The 24,545-nt window shown below is 32.5% G+C and overlaps 2 protein-coding genes across 2 annotated transcripts in view; both read left to right on the plus strand.

Moving 5' to 3' along the window:
* Positions 1–24,545, plus strand: part of LOC114330293 (angiopoietin-2) — a 448,342-nt gene that overhangs the window by 248,626 nt on the left and 175,171 nt on the right. The gene's annotated exons all lie outside the window — the stretch shown is intronic.
* The window catches only part of LOC114330256 (facilitated trehalose transporter Tret1-2 homolog), a 33,060-nt gene continuing 25,055 nt past the window's right edge, over positions 16,541–24,545 (plus strand). The window contains exon 1 of the mRNA XM_028279592.2: positions 16,541–16,653. Within this exon, the coding sequence (XP_028135393.2) occupies positions 16,578–16,653 (76 nt within the window). The 5' untranslated portion in view covers positions 16,541–16,577. The remainder of the gene's footprint in view (positions 16,654–24,545) is intronic.

Below are 24,545 nucleotides of genomic sequence, written 5' to 3' on the forward strand. Positions count from 1 at the left end.
AATTAACTATGTAATTGTGATACATTCCAAAAAATACCAATAAATAATTTTAGAGATAAAACAACCATCTCACCATCTGGTTGTATAATGTATAGTGCGGTTCGATAAAATTTGTACTTAGTATGTACATTGTAGTTGACAATAAAAACAAACCAAAAATTTGTTAGAAGAATTTCTCTCTTTTCTACCAAAAATAAAAACTGCGATAAATTGTTTGCTGAATGATTCATTTTCAATAGATACAAGGAAAAGTCCCCAATTGGTTTTATTATATAAGACAACCTGTTTCAGGTTCTACAAATATCAACAGGTCGTTAGTCAGGTTATTTTCATGTAAATTTTTTTACAATAAACTGTCAATTTGACAACATATGTTGTCAAATTGACAGTTTATTGTAAAAAAATTTACCTGAAAATAACCTACTAATGACCTGTTATATATACAATTGTGCTCTAGTTACTAATGACCTGTTATATATACAGTGCTAGTCAAAAGTCCGTACCCCCCCTCGTATCTTTTGAACGATTATTCCTATAATAGTGAAATTTGAAAGGAGGAAATAAACGGACGTAAGCTTCTTAACTAGTAATGACAGGTGACGTAATAGTGACAGATGACGTTACAGAGCCACTGTGACCAATAATTTTAAATGGGACCTTATGGCAAGTGATACCTCGCTTGAAAGGTATTGAAAATACCTATTCAGTCATACTAATTTTGTTTGAGTTTAAGCTAATTTTGATGAATAAATGAAATAAATATAAAATTGTAGTTTCGCATTTAATTAATAAAAATTCAAAATTCCGCCTATGATTACTTGTCAAACAGGTTGACGTTGACGTAAAAACTACTAGAGAATTAATAAACGTCAACTTTTTTGACAAAAAATCCATAGGCGGACATTTGAATTTTTATTAATTAAATTCGAAACTACAATATTATATTTATTTAATTTATTCACCAAAATAAAAATCAACCTAAACCCAAAAAAATTAGTATGACTGAATAGGTATTTTAATTACCTTTCAAACGAGGTTATCACTTGCCATAAGGTTCTATTTAAAATTATCGGTCACAGTGACCCTATAACATCATCTGTCACTATTACGTCACCTGTCATAACTAGTTAAGAAGCTTACGTCCGTTTATTTACTCCCTCCAAATTTCACTATTATAGGTATAATCGTTCAAAAGATACGAGGGGGGGTACGGACTTTTGACTAGCACTGTACAATTGTGCCCTAGTTGCTATAGATTATCATTGTCTTTCTGTTTTTGGGTGTTTTTCATTTATGTTTCTTTGTTGTTTTGTTGTGTCTGAATCATCAACATTCTCTTTGCCTTATCCCTATGCGGGGTCGGTTTCCCTAATTGCATTTATCCACACAATTCTATCTTGGGTCATATCAATGTTAATCCCCTTTACCAACATGTCCTGCCTTATCGTCTCCCCCCAGGTCTTCTTTGGTCTTCCTCTCCTACTCCTTCCAGGAATCTGCACTTCAGCTATTCTTCGTATTGGGTGATTAACGTCTCGACGTTGAACATGACCAAACCATCTTAACCTATGCTCTCTCATTTTGGCATCAATTGGTGCCACACCTAGACTTCCCCTAATATACTCATTTCTAATTTTATCCTTCTTTGTCACTCCACTCATCCCTCCATAAGCATTCTCATTTCCGCCACATGCATTCGTTGTTCCTCTTTCTTCTTCACTGCCCAACATTCAGTTCCGTACATCATAGCCGGTCTTATGGCTGTTTTATAAAATTTGCCATTCAATTTCATTGGAATTTTCCTGTCACACAGCACACCACTCGCTTCCTTCCACTTCATCCATCCAGCCCTAATTCTGCTGCATGCATCTCCATATATTTCTCCATTACTCTGTAATACCGATCCCAGGTACTTAAAACTATTGCTTTTTATAATCAGTTCACCATCCAAAGATACCATTTTATTTGTAGTAACTCCATCTTTAAATGAACATTCCAAATACTCTGTTTTTGTCCTACTAAGTTTTAAACCTTTTTCGTCCAGTGCTTGCCTCCACTGTTCCAGTTTTCGTTCTAAGTATCTTTCACTATTTCCTACTAACACGACATCATCAGCATACATTAAGCACCATGGAATGTTACTCTGTAGTTTCGCTGTTATCTGATCCAAAACTAATGATAATAAATACGGACTAAGCACAGAGCCTTGGTGCATGGTTCACATGAAATTTATCAGTCTCTCCCACACCTGTCCTTACACTAGTCGTTACTCCCTCATACATATCCCTCACAATCTTTACATATTCACCAGGGACTCCTTTCTTATTGAGTGCCCACCACAGAATCTCTCGAGGAACTCTGTCATATGCTTTCTCAAGATCAATGAATATCATATGAGCGTTTGTTTCTTTACTCCTGTATTTTTCCATCAACTACCTTATAATGAAAATTGCATCTGTTGTTGATCTGCCCTGCATAAAGCCAAATTAATTCTCGGATATTTCGGTCTCTTCACGTATCCGTATATCAATTATTACTCTTTCCCATATTTTCATGGTATGGCTAAGCAGTTTTATAGCCCTGTAGTTTATACATTGTTGTATATCTCCCTTGTTTTTGTAAACAGGTACCAGTATACTGCTCCTCCATTCGTCTGGTATTTGTCCAACTTCCATCATTCTATTAAATAGACCTGCTAGCCACCATGTTCCTGCCTCTCCCAATGCTCTCCATACTTCCCCAGGAATATCATCTGGTCCGACTGCTTTTCCTTTCTTTATTTTTTGAAACGCTTGACCCACTTCGTCGTTTGTTATTTTGGTGACCATTGCTGCTACTGTCTCCGTTGACTCTACAGGCTGTCTGTCAAATTCTTCATTTAATAAACTGTCACAATACTTTCTCCATCTCTTTTTGATATCCTTTTCGTGAATTAGTATTTTGTTATTTTCATCTCGGATACATCTAATCTGATTAAAATCTTTTGTTTTCTTTGCTCTCTGTTTGGCTTTGTTGTGTCTGAATATTTGTGAATATTTGTTTAGGAATGAGAGTGAATATGTGTTTTGGAATGTCTGTTTCATATTGTTTTTTTTTTATATTTTTATATTTCAGTTTGACTGTTCAAACGTATTCTTTTTAAAAATGCATCTTTAATTACTAATAGTAGTGATATTTTTAAAAAAGGTAATCATTTTTCCCCTTATTTGCATCGATAACAGCTTGGCTGAAACATATCATTATATTTTAAAATATTTCAAAACCATTAGTATTTCATTATAGCTTCACTACTAGGTAAAAATATGGACTTGATGAGTATACGAGAATATACAAGTATACGAGATGTAAAATAAGAATCATTATGAAATACTTCACATCCAAGAGAGAGACACCAACACAAACAAAAATCAGAGTCGAAGTACTACTACAGAATCCACGGATACTAACGGAATACGGAATCCACGGAATACTCATACAGAAAAAGAATATCAGAGAAGATTTCTTAGAATGAAATAGTAGATATAACATAACATCAAGGAAAGCTGGGAAAAAAACTCAAAAATAACATAATTAAATCAGCAACAAAATCATCTTAGGCCTGGATCCCGCGTATCAAAAAAAGTTAATTAATAGCAAGCTGAAAATTTGTTAATAGCTTAACGGTGTCTAGCCGGACAAACGTTGATATATGGGAACACTGGAACAGGTGAAATATTGTGAAACGTGATTTTAATTATGGAACATGTCATCCTGACAAGTTTATGATTGTGAAAACTAGCAGGTTGTTTTTAAGTTTATTCAAAAGTAAAGTTTATATAATATATGAAAAAAATTTTGTCCGACAAATATGTTGAGCATTTAAGTCCAACACGTAGAACATGTCAAATGACAGGAATTAATATATTGGTGGTAAATATCAGTCTGATTTTTGCATGAGAGTTTAATGAAAGGGTAACAAATCAATTGGAAGTTCTGTCCGACAAAAATACATGGGACGTTTTCGTAGTCCAACGTTCGAAACCTGAAACCTGTTCCACAATTAAAACTTCCCCTGTTGCAGTATTCCCGTACCTCAAAGTTTGTCTGACTAGACACTGTTAAGCTATTAACTCAGCTTGCTATTAATAAACTTTTTTGGTACGCGGGATCCAGGCCTAAAACGAATATATTAGTCAGACAAATAAAGAGAAGAACTGACAGAGATTCTCAAAGCAGATGGAACACGACTTCTACGGAACACAAAAATAAATAAATTACTTTTAATTGGAAATAAGCCACAATTTTAAAGTCGTCCCAGGAACGCAACTCATAAATATTGGCGATATCATTTTAAAGTGTTCTACTTTAAAATGTATGAATTGCCAATATAAATGAGTCAGATTAAATAAATTATTAGAAGAATTTTTTACTTAGCAACAACATTTTTGTTTATTTTAGAAGTATTTTGTATTTTGACAACGAAACCCGATTTGGGCTTCGAAACGTTAATAATAGTTATTTATGATATAAGTGTTAAAAGTACACGTTTAAGGCACGCATGTGAAAGTTTGCAGAAAGCGATAGCGAGTTCTGCAATTCACATGAGTGCCTTAAAAATGTACTTTTTAACACGCATAGCATACAATATTTTTTCTACAAACGTAATTACAGGACAATATCTACAAAAACTTTTACTTGAACTTGACTGACAATTTTATATTTTTTTGACATTACATCAAAATTGCCTATATAGTCTAAGAGCTGGAAGCGGATTTTGTGCGTGATAAGTAATATGGAAAAACTATACGTGGATACGTTGAATTAGTTGTGTACATGACTTTCACCAACGGCCGGAAACCAGAGTGGGCGCCGAGGGTAGTTATAAGGGGTCAAAGTCGCGGAATTTATTATTTTTTTATGACGCTCATGATCGAGATAGTGCACCAAAATTTGGGAAGAAGTAGGTCATGACATACCTAAGTAAAATCTCTAGGGGCGCAACGCTGCGTGGCCGACAAAGGGGTGGGGGTAGGGGTGAATATAAAAAATATAAGGGGCTTTTTGCGACGTTCGTGATTCAGATAGTGCACCAAAATTTGGGTATAAGTAGACCATAACATAAGTAAGTAAAATCATCAGAGCCGGAAACCAGAGTGGGGGAGGAAGGTAGTTATAAGGGGTCAAAGTCCCGTTTTTTATTATTTTTTTTGTGACGCTCATGATCGAGATAGTGCACCAAAATTTGGAAATAAGTAGGCCATGACGTAACTAAGTAAAATCTCCAGGAGTGGAACGATGCGTGGCCGACAAAGGGGTGGGGCAGGGGTGAATATAAAAAAATGTAAGGGGTTTTTTGCGACGTTCGTGATTGAGATAGTGCACCAAAATTTGGGAATAAGTAGACCATGACATAACTAAGTAATATCCCCAGAGGCGGAAACAAGAGTGGCGGACGAGGGTAGTTGTAAGGGGTAAAATTTGCGGTTTTTTTATTTTTTTTATGGCGCTCATGATGGAGATAGTGCACCAAAATTTGGGAGTAAGTAGGTCATGACGTAACTAAGTAAAATCTCCAGAGGCGGAACGCTGCTTGGGGTACAAAGGTGTGGTAGTCAAGGGTCAGTATAAAAATATATGGGGGTTTTTTTGCCGTTCGTGATCGAGATAGTGCACCAAAATTTGGGAATAAGTAGACCATGACATTACTAATTAAAATCTCCAGGGACGGGACGCTGCGTGGGGGACAAATGATGTGCCAGGTCACAAAAAAATAATACACACTGCGACTTTGACCCCTTAAAACTACCCTCATCCCCAACTCAGGTTTCCGGCTCTGGGGATTTTACTTAGCTAAGTCATGGTCTACTTATTCCCAAATTTTGGTGCACTCTCTCAATCACGAACGTCGCAAAAAACCCCTTATATTTTTTGTATTCACCCCTGCCCCACCCCTTTGTCGGCCACGCAGCGTGCCACCCCTGGATATTTTACTTAGTTACGTCATGACCTACTTATTCCCAAATTTTGGTGCACTATATCGATCATGACCGTCACAAAAAAAAATAATAAAAACGGCGACTTTGACCCCTTATAACTAACCTCGTCCCCCACTCTGGTTTCCGGCTCTGGGGATTTTACTTAGTAATATTATGGTCTACTTATTCCCAAATTTTGGTCCACTATCTCAATCACGAACGTCGCAAAAAACCCTTTATATTTTTTATATTCACCCCCACCCCCACCCCTTTGTCGGTCACGCAGCTTTCCGCCCCTAGAGATTTTACTTAGTTATGTCATGGTCTACTTATTCCCAAATTTTGGTGCACTATCTCGATCATGAGCGTCACAAAAAAAATAATAAAAACCGCGAATTTGACCCCTTATAACTACCCTCGGCCCCCACTCTGGTTTCCGGCCGTTGGTGAAAATCATGTACACAACTAATTCAGCATATCCCCGTATAGTTTTTCCATATTACTTATCCCGCACAAAATCCGCTTCTATCTCTCCGACTAATACGGTCAATACGAATTGCAGTGCCATAAAAATTTTAAAGCACTAGTGCCTTAAAGTAGCATTTTTAACGCTCGTATGGAGTGCTAAAAATTGCATTTTTAACACGGTTGTAGAAAAAATCATTTTTTTGGTAAAATTGTGGCTTATTTCCCATTAAAAGTAATTTATTATAAAAATGCCACAAGAAAATAGCTTCAGAACAACAACAAAAATAATATGGAGAATAATCAAAGGACAAAGAATAGAGATGAACGAACTAATAAAAACGAAACACATTCAGAAAGAAACATGGACAGACTATTTGTACACCCTGTTATGTTATTAATAATTTTCCAAATATTTGTTGAATTATTTTTATTTGATTCAATTTACAAAAAATCTGCACTTTTCCGCACTGCCAAATTGTCAAATTCTTGCCTGTTCTGGTGAAGATCTAATAAAAAATTAACATACTTCACACCTAAGAGAGTGACAATAACACAAACAAAAATCGAAGTCGAAGGATTGAACACGGAATCCACGGAAGACTACAGAAAAAGAATATCTGAGTCGATTGCTAAAAGTCAAATATTAGAAAACGATAACGTTTTCGAGGAAAGCTAAGAAAAAAACGAAAATCCCATGGTTTAGAGCGGTGAGGTAAAGACGAAATGTGAATAAAACATAAAACCTTTTGACAATGCAAAACAACTAACACAACAGACATATAGCCACTATAAACGAATCAGAAATAAAAGGAATAATTCAGTCAGACAAATAGAGAAGGGAACACATTCAGAAGAAAACAAAGGCAGACTATTTTATTCATACATCCTGTTTTGTTCTTCTTCTTCCAGTGCCGACTCCACTAAGGAAGGTTGGCTATAATCATTGCAAATTTCGTCTCTATCTTCCGCTTTTCCTAAAAGCGTCTGTGTGTTTAACCTGGTCCAGTCGCTATTTTTTTTTCAGCCAGGATATTTGTCGTCTATCAGGACCCCTTTTTTCGATCTTACCCTTCATAAGCAGCTTCAACAACTTGTACTTATCACTTCTGTGTCCCATTATGTGTCCCAAATATAGTTTCTTCTTCCTTTTAATGGTGGTCAAAAGTTATCTTCTCTTCCCATTCTGTGCAACACCATTTAGTTGGTAATATGACTGGTCTATGGTATTTTTAAAATTCTCCTAAAAAGTCATATCTCAAAGGCTTCCAGCTTTCTCATTACGTCAACATTAGCAGTTCAATCTTCGGCACCATAAAGAAGAATATAGTGAATACTCATAACATTTTACCATCCGATATCGGATTTGCAGATTGAGTCTTTGGTTACTCAGAAATTTCACCATCTTCAAAAAGACTGCTCTTGATTGCTCTATTCTCGTTTTGTTATTAATAACTTTTTCGATTTTTTGAATTATTTTTATTCGATTCAATGTCAAAAATTGGCATATTAAGCTATTGATTATGTACTATAGAAAGGAACTACAACGTTAACGGGGTTTTATTATTTCATATGGTTAATGAATCTCTATATATGAAAAAACCGCGGAGTGCTACCATTTAAAGGGGTGCGTTTTTGAGAAATGGGTGAATTAGTCCCTGGGCACAGGTTACATTAGGGTAAGTTCTATGCACTTTTGGTACAAACACGTCTACATAAAAATTTTTCTTGGTTAAATTTCCTATCTAAATATAATTTTTTAAAGTCAAAGATACGTTTTTTTACAAAAATATATTCAAAAGAAAAAGCACAAAGAAACCCAAAAGAAAGAAATTTTGTTTTTTGTGTCATAACTTTTGTCCACGGGGATATAGGTATAGACATTGCTTCACAGAAAAAAAACTTACAAATTTTCTCTTTAAAATGGTGTTCGGTAGAGGTCATTAGGATTTATAGTTTTCGATATATGATTTTTCAAAATTCGCCACTCACAGCAATTTTGGGCAATTTTCCTTGTTATTTCGCAAATATTGTTCTGTAACTTTTTTCTACGCAACTTTAGGCATATGCAATAGTACATGTAAGAGGAATAGAAATCAATTACCTTTAAAATGTTCTACTGTATAATGTTGTACGACTTCTTTTAAGGAGGTTACCTTTTTCAAGATTTTATAATTTTAACGATGTTTTATATTTTTTGCGATTATTTTTTAAACTTTCCATTCTATTTTTTTTCTACATTTAGGTATATATTATATAATAAAAAAGAAAGCTTATTCTGTTTGCTTTAAAATGGTCTATTATAAAAAATTCTAAGATTATTTTTTAATAAGATATGCTTTTTCAAAATGTAATAAGTACTTTCAACGATTTTTGATTTATGATTGAATCTTATTTTTTATAGGTAATACTTTGGATCCACTTCTCGGCCGGGCCTCGGCCGGGCAAACTTCAAAATATGGATTAATTCCAATATTTACTGTCAAAGCTCCTGCACCACAAGCTTTGCTTGAAAAAATAGCATGTAAATGTACCAAAGGATGTACAAAAATCTGCGGTTGTAGGAAGATAGGAATTAGGTGTTCAATATTCTGCAAAGGGTGCATGTACATGGGACTAATTGTGGGAACTCTTAGATAACTGAGGTGTTAGAGGAAGATATTGAAGCTAATGCTAACGAACAAATGGAGTTTGGTTTTGAAAATTTTTGAAATGTCAACGTTTAAATAATTTTAACTAAAGTGATGTTTTCTAAGACTAATGTTTATGTAATTTTTTTAAAATAAATAATTTTAAATAATACTGGTAAAAACATGTCAAAGAATCACTCGGTTTCCATTATTTAAATATAGATGGTACACCATTTTAATGAACAGAATGTAAGCCCTCTTTATTGAGCAAATATAGTATATTCATGTACAAGAAAAAAAAGTTATAATGAGAAATTTAAAAAATAATCCTAGAATTTTTTGTAATACACCATTTTAAAGTAAACAAAATAGGCTTTTTTTATTATATAATATAATATTTTATTATATATAATATATTATATAATAATATTATTTTATTTTTATATTATATTATAAAAAATCATTAAATGTATAAAACTTTGAAAAATCATAATTTCTTTAAAAAAAAGTCGTACAACGTTATACAGTAGACCATTTTAAAGGTAATTGATTTCTATTCCTATTACGTTTACCATTGCATATACCTAAAGTTACGTAGAAAAAAGTTACAGAACAATATTTGCGAAATAACAAGGAAAATTGCCCAAAATTGCTGTGAGTGGTGAAGTTTGAAAAATCATATTTCGAAAACTGTAAATCCTAATTACCTTTACTAAACAGTATTTTAAAGAAGAAATATGTAGGTTTTTTTTCTGTAAAGCAATGTCTATACCTATATCCTCGTGGACAAAAGTTATGGGACAAAAAAGAAAATTTCTTTCTTTTGGGTTTCTTTGTGCTTTTTCTTTTGAATATATTTTTGTAAAAAAAAGTATCATTGACTTAAAAAGTGATATTTAGATAGGAAATTTAACCAGGAACAATTTTTATGTAGGTATGTTTGTACCAAAAGTGCATAGAACTCACCCTATTATAACCTGTGCCCAGGGACTAATTCACCCATTTCTCAAAAACGCACCCCTTTAAATGGTAGCACTCCGCGGTTTTTTCATCTATAGATGTCCATTGACCATATGAAATAATAAAACTTCGTTAACGTTGTAGTTCCTTTTAGCTATCTTATTTTGAATATAATCAATATCCTATATTACGCACAGCCAAACTTGTTAGCTTCTTTCCTGTTCTGGTAAAGATCTAGAAAATAATTAACAGCTTCTTTAATAAATATGTCTCTTATTCTAAATTAGTCTTATAGAAGGAAATACAAAGTTGCATAAATATTCTTCTGGGACAACTAAATTATGATATATATTAACGGAAATAGATAAATTTTAGTAAGTAATGAGATGGGTGTGCGGCGATTTTACAAGAAAATTATTACGATTATCATATAAGTTGTTTGTGATGTGTAACTATTAAATATGAAAGTTGATATATGATTTTACTTTAAAGCTAGACCTTCTTTTGTCAATGTTATTTAGATTAAGTCTTTATATGAAATATATGTGCATAGATTTACGTAAAATATGCAGTTAAGAAGAATAACAATATAGTAAAATTTCTGAACAAAAATACAGGAATGCAATTATTATACCAGCAAGAACATATCGCACCTTCGCTCAAAGAATGTCATAAGTCAAAAAAGCAAAATTTCGAGAAAACGACGTTTAAAGTTTATTTTACAACATTTTCGGGTTTAATTCAAAAACTAGTGCATCTTTATTGTGAATTTAGTATAGTAGTGGCCATAATAATTAAGCTCAAAATGAAAATAATCAAACGAAGAACAGATGCACAAAAAGATACAAGTAAAGACAGATGAAATCAATAATCTATTAATGAACGTTAAAGAACAAATTCTTCAAAATACAGAAACAGATAAAAAATAGTTATTAATAAAGATAGAGATCATTAAAAGTCAAAAAGAAATTCTGACACCAACCAGATACAAAAAGAAACAGTGGATTAGTGGATGATGGAGGAATTTCAGATTTAATGGAAGAACGACGTTAACATAAAAACATAGATAATCAGATGTATAAAAAATGGATAAATAAATAAAATACAAAATTACTCAGGCAAAGATGAATGGTTAAAAGAACAATGCGCAAAAATTGAAGAATACCAGAAAAGGATGATAGTTTTAACACACATAAAAAAATTAAAAACAGGGAAAGAAAACCGAGAATACCGAAATTTTGTGTTGAATACTAATGAAACATTAAAGAGATGGACAGAATACATCAATGAATTATTGTTCAAGACAATAGAACATAACATAACATAAAAGATGAATGGTTAAAAGAACAATGCGCAAAAATTGAAGAATACCAGAAAAGGATGATAGTTTTAACACACATAAAAAAATTAAAAACAGGGGAAGAAAACCGAGAATACTGAAATATTGTGTTGAATACTAATGAAACATTAAAGAGATAGACAGAATACATCAATGAATTATTGTTCAAGACAATAGAACATAACAGATCGAAGTAGAAGTAGAAGATGATATGGTTTTAAAGATATTAAAAGTAGAAATTAAAATGGCATTAAAAACAACAAAAGTGGCAAAGCAGTAGATCCAGACCAAATCCCAGTAGCAATCTTAAAATGCATAAATGATGAAACTTTAGAAATAGTTGATTTTATGAACAAAAAGGAAGAATAACCCTTATTCTTCCTGAATGTAAGGAAAATAATGTGAAAATTCGTAGGATCTGTCATCACTGTACACAGAGATTAAATCTCTTTCTCTCTCTCTCTCCCTCCCATGGCATCCTCCTCTAAGTATCTATGTTCCTGCCTGCTCTCCTCCAATTGTCCACTCTCAATATCTCTTTATCATCGGTTCTCACTTCCTCTATCCACCTCTTCCTTGGTCTTCCTACTGGCCGACATCCCACCATAGTTCGCTAAGCGATCTACTAGGTGTTATGTCTTTACTCATTCTTATAAGATGACCTTCCCAGCGCAATCTATGTATTTTTTTTTTCATAATTTTTGCTATAGACTACTATAGAGAGTCCTTTGTAATATTGCCATAACTCGTGATTGAACCTTACTCTCCATATACCAAACCTTGTAACCATGGTTGAACGTTATTCTCCATATATTCCAAAGTATTGATAAGCTTTATTATCTTTTCTATCGTGATCCATGTTTCTACGCCATAGGTTGTTATTGGTCGTATGATGGTTTTATATATTTTAAACTTTACTTCCCTATGAATGTCTTTGGATCCAAACACATTCGACAGAGAGAAGTATGCTTTGTTACCAATCACTAGCAGTTTCCGTATTTCCTCCTCCTCGTTGCCGTCCTCAGTTCGGTATAGAAATAGAAATAGAAATAGAAATAGAAATAGAAATAGAAATAGAAATAGAAAAATTTATTAATCCTTTCGAGACAATTTTACAAATGTATAGGCAGGTCATGATTTTGCATTGTAGAACAGTAATATAACTGTTACAAGCTAACATTGTTCAGCTACAAAATTTTATATAGGTACCTAACACCTAACACTTATTATAAAATAACATTATTTAGACTAACATTTTTAGATATTTTAGACTTTGTATGTACAAACCAATTTATACATAAAAAATAAAATAGTTTTAAATAGTTTATAGGCTATCGTCAAGGAATTCATTGACTGAATAGTAGCATTTGGCTAATAATAAATTTTTGATTTTATTTTTGTAACTGTTAAAACTAGCAATCTCCTGCATTTCATCGGGAAGTTTATTGTACACAGGGCTGCTTTTTCCATTAGGCAATATAGGCAGTTGCCTAGGGCGGCAAAAATACTGTACAAAAAATATTTGTAAATGAAAATTAAAATCGAATAACATTTAAGTACATACATCGTACATCCATGAATGGAATATAAGTGGGCATTCATTTCTAGAGAACAAAATGCATTTTCTTAACACTATTCATTCAAAAAGGACAGAAGTCGTAAATTTAGGGATTATTGGGCCGTCGGCAACACCGCAAAGGCGGCGGCGCACTACTGTTCTATAATTTTTTTTAAACTGAATCTTTTTGGGTTATTCGTGGTTGAAAATTTGGCATTTTCATTGAAAAATGTCGCCTTTTCGGACGGGTTTTTGCGAATACATTACAAATTATGCATCTAACGAAAAAAACTATATAAAATATTTTTGTAGCTTATGAAAAATCAAAGAGATTCGTTTCTTCATAAATCTTCTATTGATAACATAAAAAGAGATATGGTAGGTGAAAAAAATTTTTTTGTGCATGCTCAAATGGGTGTGTTCAACTTAATAACAGAGAAATGGTCGATTTTAAGGGTATAATGCTATCAATATTTTTTGTAAGTACTGCCTGAAAAGACCTTTAAAACGACCGCACTGTTAAATTTCAATTACATTCAAACTAAGCGAGATATGGTGCAACAAAAAAGGATGACTAATTTATTTTAAGATAAAATGCGAAGTATGTATATTTTAACCCCTCATCCACCAGATTTAAATGCATAGTTTTGCTTCTACAATACCTTTTACTATAGTGTTATTTCTATGTCCAACAAGTTGGACGGGTTTAAAATGTATAGTTTAAAAAAATAATATTAAATTATAGAGAGCATTTTTAATTTTTTTTTAAATCTTCATTTTTCTCCATGTAACTCGAAAATAATAATGAGATACAGTAATGAAAAAAAAATATAGTTGTTATCTGAAAGAAAACCTACATTTTTCTAAGGTATGTTTTACGCATTTCTTATCACTTTCGAATTATATGGAGAAAAAGGAAGATTCTTAAGAAACTTTAAAAATGCGCTCTATAATTTGATCTCATTCTTTTCAAAAACCATTCGTTTTAAACCCGTCCAACTTTTTGATATAGAAATAACACTATAGTAGAAGGTATTCTAGAAGAAAACCGATGCATTTAAATTCTGGTGGATGAGGGGTTAAATATACTTCTCATTTTTCCTTAAAATACATTAGTCATAAGTTTTTTGCACCATATCTCGCTTAGTTTGAATGTAACCTAATTTAACAGTTCTAGTTTTAAAGGTCTTTTCAAGCACTACAAAAGGTATTTGTAGCATTATACCCCTAAAATCGACAATTTCTCTGTTTTTTAAGTTGAATACACCGATTTGAGCATGCACCAAAAAAAATCTTTTTTCACCTACCATCTTTTTTTTTATTAAAACTAGAAGATTTATGAAAAAATGAATCTCTCTGATTTTTCATAAACTACAAAAATGTTTTATATAGTTTTTTTCGTTAGATGCATAATTTTTATGGTATTCCCAAAAAAACAGTCTCCGAAAAGTGTCATTTTTCAATGAAAATGGCAAATTTTTAACCACGAATAACTCAAAAAGTATTGAGTTTTCAAAAAAATTTATAAAACAGTTAGCTTAGAATTAGGTTCTCTGGCTACTTCCCGTGTTAGTTTGATAAAACAAATTTCTACCCCCGAGAACGGGTGGGAAGTTAAAAGCGTCATAGGATATAGCGTAGACTTTGTTTCTTGAGCTATTCCCTAGTTACAGTGTAAATATCAAGTAAATTGATGCAGTAGGATGGAATTCGGAGTATACATGAATATATTCACTTAAAGGTTCATTTGGATACCACAATAAAATCACCAATCATCAATAATTAACATATCTAAATATTTAAAACAGAGGGGATTGAAAGATATTTTCCCCAATTTTGATATTGCTTTGCGCATTTATTTGTGCCTCCCAGTTGCCAACCAACGTATCCGCGAAAGGTCATTTTCGAAAATGTCAAGAATTTAAAATAGTCATGAAAATAATTTATTGATGATTTTTCCAAAGAAAAATCAAGAAAGAAATCTGATGTGATCGAACTGGAATGACAATTTTTATGTATTCTTATTTAAATAAAAAAATCTGCTTGCAATTTTTTTTTTTCGCAAAAATGGACATGCTTGAAGGGCGGCTATTGTAGAATTGCCTAGGGCGTCAATTGACCTAAACGCGGCCCTGATTGTACAATTTCATTCCCATAAATTTAAAACTATTTTCTAATCTTGATGTTTTAAACTGGGGTATTCGGAGCTTATTAGAATTTCTTGTATGGTAATCATGTCGATGAGCATTAGTTTCAAATTGATTGAAATTTTCTTTGACAAACAGAAGAGTGTGGTAAATGTACAGACTATAGAATGACACGATTTTGTATTTTATAAACGTTGGTTTACAAGTTTCGCGAAATTTTAACCCGAATATTTTTCGAATAAATATTTTCTGAGTTACAAAAATTTTACAGCTGTCAATAGAATTTCCCCATAGTAGTATGTTGTAACTCATATGACTGTAAACAAGGCCGTAATAGATATTGATCAGTGCTGATATCGGCATAGTATCTTTTATTCTAGAAATAGCATCAAACGATTTATTTAATTTTGTATTTATTGCATTGGCTTGTTCAGTCCATCTCAAACGGCAATCTATATTTAAACCTAAAAATTTTGTTGTTGTAACTGACGAAATAAGTATATCGTCAAATTTAAATGATAATGAGTATACATTGCTAAGAACATTTTGGGAATGAAAATATAAAAATTGAGTTTTATCAACGTTTACTATTAATCCATTTGCTTTGGACCAATCTACAAATGACCTAAAACACCGTTGGATAATAATATAAGTTCCTCTTTACTAGGCGCAGAGATCGCTAGTGCAGTATCATCTGCGTAAATAGTAATAACTCGAGATTTAATGTAATCAGGAAGATCATTCATAAAAAGAATAAATATAAGCGGTCCTAAAACAGATCCTTGAGGGACTCCTTTATCAATATTGAAAACTGTCGAAGCAGAATTCTGATACGAAACTAACATTTTTCTATTGCTCAAATAGTCTAATATCCAGTCCAAGAAATCTCCTCTGAAACCTAGGTTGTAAAATTTATTTTTAATAAAATTAAAATCCAGACAATCAAAGGCATGGGACAAATAAAAAAAGAGACCTGCCACATGCCTTCCCCTGTCAAGATCTGTATATATATAATTTAAAAAAATGGTATATACGCTGGTATGTGAGCTGTTTTATTACCTCAATGTCAGCATCATTTACTGTTAAATTCTACAAGTTTCGTTACTTTCTTGCTTGTATTAGGGCTTTAGTTTTATCTACGTTGACGGCTAGCCCTATTTCTTTCGAATTTTTTTTAAGTTCCACATAATGTTCTTTGATTTCTCTTGCAGTTCTTTAAATCAACTACGATTGAACGATGTTTTTATAATTGTCCTCTTTTATCTAGTAACGGATAGAATATACCTCTCTGATGGGTATTAATTAAATTCTTCAATTAAGCAAGCCATACCTCAATGTTGTTTGTCCTATTCACCCAGATTTGGCTTCCAACGTATTATTTTATCAGAAAATAGTCCGGCGCAGACATATACAAATATTTTCGCATATGCTACTCGGTAAACAGGTACTAATTTTCCTTTAATCCCCAATTTAATTAAAACATTACTGTAATCTAGTTCACTGCACACGTATCTATCTGTCAATATGAGCTACGAAAAGTGTGCGTTGCTGGAAAAACCTGACTGCAGTGATTTTCCACAAAAAGTGGCAATTTTTATCGGTAAGTAACTCTTATATATGGTTTGAAATAATATAATACATATAAATAGAAATAATAAAAAAATATCAATAAAAGAACAATCAATGTTAGTCCTATATGTTTTTTATTCATTTTTGAATACGTAAAAAATAAATAAATAAAAAAAAATAAAGAAAAAAATAATAAATAAAAAGAAGAAGAAAAAATAATGGAAAAAAGCTGTCATTAAAATAGATAAGTACTTATATTTTGTAAGTCATTATTATCAAATAGGTCATTCATATTCAAAAATATAATGAGAGTATAAGATATCTCATAAGACTAATTTTATTTCGGCTAATGGATTAAGTCCACAGTCAAAGAAATCCGATAGCACACACACACACTTGGATAGGTATTTTCTATTCATTTCTTCTTATTTCTGCATTATTTTAGTTTTATGATATTTATTTTTGTTATCCATATCATCAAGCCACCTTGTTTTCTGTCTTTCTAGACGTGTTGGTTGGATTGTGGTCCATCTTTCACCTTCTTGAACGTCTAGTTTGCCGATTTTCTTTTGATGTATACTATTTGTTCCAGGCATTATTATTTAATCACTTTCACTATATTTTGGTGACCGAATTTTTTTATGTTTTTGTTTTCTTTTTATATCATTTCTCCATATGGATTGGTGTCAAATACCAGGATTGTTTACTTTATTAAGGTTGCTTCTACTTTTTTGTCCATCACTGTTGTGTTACATACGTAGATTATGTTATACATAACTGTAAGTACTTATAAGAGTTTTGTGCATCTCTATTTTTCTCTTTTTTGCGTTTTTATTGTTCTTATCATCTTTTTTATTCTTCCTAAGGCTTGGTTTTGACTGTTCTTACTTTTTCAAAGTTTAAGTTGTCCGTTTTCAAGTGTACTTTTGTTTTCTTATTTTTTAATTTATATTTTGTGCTCTTTTCGTTTATTTGTAGTTCATATTTCCTGCGTCAAGTTCTTTAATTGTCTTGTCATCAATAAAAATATAATTTCTCATATTTAAAAACTGGATGTCAAAGACTCTGCAATTTTTTGCTTATAAACAATTTGAGTAAGTAACTCTAAAAATTATTTCTTTATATTCTAAATGTACTCATTTTGCAATATATTGTCCTACCATAGTTGTCACAGGATGATTATTGTGGTTATCGTTAGAATCTTTTTTAAAATCCGTGATTCAAAAAAAGAAGTGTCAACTTCAAACTGTTGATGGACTCTCTTCTCTTTTCTTTTGTGTCTTTTCTTTTTTTTTTCGATCATTTGTGTGAACTTATTGTGTTAGGAATGTTAATAAATTTAATGTTTAAATGATTAGGTATTGGAAAAGATAAGATATTTAGTAGAAATATTGTTTAGAAACATTGGAAGTTCTATAGTTAAATTTACAGCAACCTGTTTGTAAATAATGTAAAATTTGTATATAGTATGGTATAACTAGACCCAAATCCAGACATCCAAAGTGAAAGTTATCCTGCAACACCAAATTGTTCTATATGGTCCACATAATGTTCAGAAAAAAATCCCACCATTTTGAGCGTCGGGTTTGGGGGGGGGGGAGAGGGGGAGAAATCGGTAAATTCGTAGTTTTTTACGTTTTTCGTTAATATTTCTAAAACTATGTAGTTTAGCATGAACAATCTTCTATAGAAAATATTCTACATTAAATTTGAAATAATAAAGGCCGTATGCATAATCCTTCTAAAATGAACGGTTCCAAAGTTACAGAGATAGTATATTATAATTGGTCCAAATAAAGGCCTAACCCAGACATCCAAAGTAAAAGTTTTCCTCCAAAACAAAATTGTTCTATATGGTCCACATATTGTTAAGTAAAAAGTTACACCAATTTGAGCGTCTGTTTTAGGGGGGGAGATTGAGGAGAAGTCGGTAAATTAGTAGTTATTTTACGTTTTTGGTCAATATTTCTAAAACTATGCTTTAGCGTAAATTATGTTCTATACATAAATTTTCTACATAAAATTTAAAACAAAAGAGATCCAATACATAATTGCTATATAATCAACGGTTCCAGAGTTAAGGAGGTTGAAAAGTGGAGGTTTACGATACTTTTTATATTTTTTGGGCAATTTATAATATTATTACTGATGAAAGAAATTTTTTTGTAAATTAATTTGCTATTTTAGTGGCCGATGGTATGTTAGTGATAAGCTCTTGAAGAAACGTCAACCTCACCACCCAAAATCATCATCAATTGTCCAAATAATATAGAAAGTATCGAAAACCTCCACTTTTCTCCCTCCGTAACTCTGGAACCAATGGAATATGACAATTATGTATAGGACCTTTTTTGTTTTAAATTTTATGTAAAACATTTTTGTATAGAACATTGTTTACGCTAAAGCATAGTTTTAGAACTATTGACGAAAAACGTAAAAAAAGTACTAATTTATCCACTTCTCCCCCCCCCCCCCAAACCGGACGCTCTAAATAATGTAACTTTTTACTGAACAATATGTGGACCATATAGAACAATTTGGTGATGGAGGAAAACTTTTACTTTGGATGTCTGGGTTAGGCGTTTTTTTGGACCAATTACACTATACTACCTCCGTAACTATGGAACCGTTTTAGAAGAAATTTGAGAAGGATTATGCATAGGACATTTTTTATTTCAACTTTAATGTAGAACATTTTTGCATATAAGGTCGTTCATGCTAAACCGCATAGTTTTAGAAATATTGACGAAAAACATAAAAAACTACGAATTTACCGATTTCTCTTCCTCTCCCCCCAAACCCGACGCTCAAAATGGTGTGACTTTTTTCTAAACATTATGTGGACCATATAGAACAATTTTTTGTTAGAGGAAAACTTTCACTTTGGATGTCTGGGTTATGCCATTATTTGGATCAATTTTATCATTACTAAAATTTAATGTAAAAATACAAACTATAATATATAATTATTGATAAAACATTATTGTTTTATTTTTATTTTTATTTTTTTATAAAGTACCTCGACAATAATTATGGCCATTGGTACAGCAATACTAATATTATACAAGAAAAACAAGTAACAATTATATAACTTTAACTACTAACGCTTATTAGATTAGATCTTGTAGTAGAGCTATTTTATTTATTTTTCTTTATTTATTAAAAAAACATGAAGTTAATAAAATTCATATTTTGTTATGTTTGATATAATCGATAATTTGTTATTTTTTAATAATAAATTTACAATAACTCGGTTTCTAATAGACTGATTTTAATTTTTCAAAGTCTGTTTGGTTTCAAAGAAAAAACAAAACATAATTTGAAAAAAGGGTATATATTCCTGCTCAAAATTAATTTAATTAATTAATTAAATCTAAATTAATAAATTCTTACCCAAAAATTCGTATTATCATGTTGAAGATTCGGATTCAGCAGTACAAAATACTTATACAGTGCACTGAAATAAGTATTACCCCTCCTTATTAACTTATTTATTTTTAGCACATAAGCAAAACGCTCGGACAGGTCCATTTTTAAAATAACCATAGTATATTATTATAGCATCAATGTTTCGAACTTGACTGTGCTTGACTATGACCTGGTAAATATCATTAGGTCACTGTTGTGTAATAGACGCTTCTACGTTGTGCTAAATGGAAAGAAGAGCAGATGGAGAACCCAAAAAAACAAGGAAGCGTTCTGGCGCCGTCCCTATTTAACATCTACACCAATGACCAACCAATGCACCCTCGGACTGAGAGTTTTGTGTACGCTGACGACCTTGGTATCGCCGTAAAGGGGAAAACACTCACACAAGTAGAGTCGACAATGGAAGAGGCTTTAAACATGATGTCAACTTATTACAAACAAAACTCATTAAAACCAAACCCTACTAAAACCCAAGTATGTGCATTCCACCTCAACAACCATCTGGCGCATGTAAAACTGAATGTTTCTTGGGAGGGACAACGCTTGGAACATACTGATAGGCCCAAATATCTTGAAGTGATACTAGACCGGTCACTAACATATAAATTCCACTGTCAGAGTACAAGACAAAAGGTTTCTACGAGAAACAACCTTCTCCGGAAACTTGTAGGGAGCAAGTGGGGTGCACACCCCCAGGTGTGAAAGTCAACAGCTGAGGCCTTATGTTTCTCAACAGGGGAATATTCTTGTCCCGTCTGTGGTAGATCTAGACAGTCCAACAAGTCACCACAGCGTTAAATGGAACATGTAGAATAATTACCGGTTGTATGAAGCCTACCCCTCTACCATTACTGTACCGCGCAGCTGGATTCGCATCACCAGACGACCATAGATGCGCCTCACAATATGTGGAGAAGTTTAGGCAAACTTTCGATGAAAGGCACCAATTATACGGGTTTGATGAACCGCCAGGAATCAGCCGACTTAAATCAAGGAAAACGTTTATGAGAAATGTCACCCTCGAACCACCCGAACTCTTTCACCTACATCCAGAACGACCTAATGGAATGAACCTGGACTGGAGAACCTGGCGGACACTCAACCGAATACGCACAGGTGATACCCCTGTAAAACAGAACCTTATTAAATGGGGCATCAAGACAGATAACGACGCACTTTGTGAATGTGGGGAAATACAGAGCGTGGAGCATCTGAGAGTATGCCGACTTTGACCATCACAGTGCACCCTCGATGATTTATGACTCGCAAATACAAAGGGTGTAGACGTAGCCCGATATTGGGCAGAAAAACTGTAGTCGGATCCAGACACGAAAAAGTAAAGTAAGTTCGAACTTGACGTGATCCCTCTTCAGGTGACAGGCATAATTTAGATTTTTTTAAATGGAAATGTACATTATGTGACACCTGATTTAAAAGCTTTTGAAATACGGATTACAGAAATGTAAGTATAATACTAATATTAGAATTATTTGTAAATGCATTCATTTTTTTTTCGAATTCTGAGAAGACTAATAAGTTTTTTTTAATTTAAACGCAGAATGAAATATTACAGTATTGTCGAGGGTCGAAAGTCCCTGAAACCTTCTATAATTTTATTTTAATAAGTCACAGGAGTGAAAAAAGCGAAAATTTAGTCTGATTTTTAATTTCAATTATATTATTCAAAAGAAACTTTTTATTTATTCTAAGGGACTTTAGCCCTCGCTAATAATGTAATATTTTATTCCGTGTTTAAATTTTTCAAAAATACTTATTAGTTTTCCGAGGATTAGAAAAAAATTAATGCGTTTAAAAAGAATTCGACCGAAATTTTGCGCCTACGCTCTCAAAAAGGATTAAAGTATATTACATTTTTGAAATCAGTATCTCAAAAGCTTTTAAATGAAGTGTCGCGTGAAGTACTTTCCCATTGAGTCCAGAAAGCCACTGCGCATCCGCTAGGAAAAACATTCTAATTCGGATTTTTTGCACAATCTTACTCAAAAAGGACTCCTTTTAACAAATTTGCATGTTGCCAGGACCAAAAGGTGGTCAAAAATTTTTTAAACGTTTTTTTTTTTTGTTTTTTTCGTAAAATTTTTTTTTTGCATGAAAAAAAGTTTTTTTAGGTTTTTTGGATCATTCCAAACAGGAAAGATCTTTAGTGACTTTTCTCTAAAAATTATAGTTTTTGACATATAAGCGATTAAAAATTGAAAAATTGCGAAATCGGCCATTTTTACCCTCAAAAACTATGTGAAAAACTGAAAATTTGAATGTTGCCAAGGTAGTTGGATATTCTTTAAACATCGATTGATGAAATCCCCAAGAGTTGTTTGCAATACAATATTCAAAACACCTTTGTTTATTAATTGCTAATCAAGCGTGCGCGACCCTTTTTTCCACCGACAGTATGGTGCAAATGAAAGTAATAAATTCGTTATTTCGTAAACCGGCGATTTTAAGGAAAAATCCCGAAATAGGTCGATTTTTATTTTTAAGTTATGATATTGTGGCATATATGGTATACTAGTGACGTCATCCATCTGGACGTGATGACGTAATCTATGATTTTTTTAAATGAGAATAGGAGTCGTGTGCTAGCTCATTTGACAGGTTCTTCAATTCTCTATTCAGTAATATAAACATTTACATAATTATTTATACAGGGTGTCCAAAAAATTTTTATTAAATTAAATTATTTGACAAAAAAGAAGTAGTATAAATAATTATGTAAATGTTTACATTAATGAATAGAGAATTGAAGAACCTTTCAAATGAGCTACCACACAACCCCTATTCTCATTTAAAAAAATCATCGATTACGTCATCACGCCCAGACGGATGACGTCGCTAGTATACCGTATATGCCACAATATCATATCTTAAAAATAAAAATCGACCTGTGTCGGAATTTTTCCTTAAAATCGCCGGTTTACGAAATAACGAATTTATTCCTTTCATTTGCACCATACTGTCGATGAAAAATAGTGTCGCGCACACTTGATTAGCAATTAAAAAAAAAGGAGTTTTGAATAATGTATTGCAAAAAACTCTTCGGGATTTCATCAATCGATGTTTAAAGAATATCTACTTACCTTGGCAACATTCAAATTTTCAGTTTTTCACATAGTTTTTGAAGGTTAAAAATGGCCGATTTCGCAATTTTTCAATTTTTAATCGCTTATATGTCAAAAACTATCATTTTTAGAGAAAAGTCACTAAAGACCTTTTCTGTTTGGAATGATCCAAAAAACCTAAAAAAACCTTTTTCCGTGCAAAAAAAATAATTTTAGGAAAAAAACAAAAAAAAAACGTTTAAAAAATTTTTGACCACCTTTTGGTCCTGGCAACATGCAAATTTGTTAAAAGGAGTTCTTTTTGAGTAAGATTGTGCAAAAAATCCGAATTAGAATGTTTTTCCTAGCGGATGCGCAGTGGCTTTCTGGACTAATTTAAAAGAATCAAATTTATGCCTGTCAACTGAAGAGGGATCGCGTAAAGTTCGAAACGTGGATGCTATAATATATTATGATTATTTTAAAAATCGACCTGTGCGAGCGTTTTGCTTATCTTCTAAAAATAATTAAGTTAATAAGGGGGGTACCTAACACTTATTCCAGCGCACTGTATAAAACTCAGTTGTAAAAGTTTTATGGGACTCAATCCGCCACAAAACCTCCCTTTGCTCCGGTCCTAGACTATATTATAATACATACATACATATAGCGACTGTTTTACAGCATCATAGGCCGTTTATCGCAATTCGAACGCCATTATTTTCTGTTTTGCCATGAATCTATTTCTATATTTCTTCTGTTCATGGCTATATTGATCCCTTTTTCCCAAGACTTTTTTGGTCTTCCTTTTTTCCTTCCTCTTTTTGGGATCCAACTCCAGGTTTTATTCGGTAATCTCTCATCATTCATTCTTCTCATGTGTCCGTACCAGGATAGTTGTTTTCTCTCTATCGTATCCGTTAATGTTGTTTCCACCTTCATCATTTCTTTTATTCTATCGGTTCTTACATGATCGTGTAATGTTAATCTACAGCATCTTCGCCAAAAATTGTTCTCTACTGGGTTTATTCGGTTCTGCATTTTCTTATTTATTGTCCAGATTTCTGAGCCATATGTAACTGTACTTTCAATAAATGTTTTATATAGTTTTTTTTTGTACTTTCTCGTATATCTTTACTCCATAGTAATGAGTTTATCTGACTTGTGATGGCTCTTCCTCTACCTAATTTTTGTTGTATGTCTGTTTCGTCGTTTCCATCTTCCGTCAATGTAACTCCCAGGTATCTATATTCTTTAGTGTTTTTTATTATTTTTCCTTCTAAGTCTAGGTCTTCGCCTGTGCAGCCTATTGTCATATATTCTGTTTTGTTTGTATTTATTTCCAGACCCCAATCTTCATACTCCTCTATCAGTTTTCGAACCATATAAGCAGCGTCCTCTGTATCCTCCGCTAGAACCACCTGATCGTCGGCAA

The sequence above is a fragment of the Diabrotica virgifera genome, chromosome 7, assembly GCF_917563875.1.
Source record: "Diabrotica virgifera virgifera chromosome 7, PGI_DIABVI_V3a".
NCBI lineage: Eukaryota > Metazoa > Arthropoda > Insecta > Coleoptera > Chrysomelidae > Diabrotica > Diabrotica virgifera.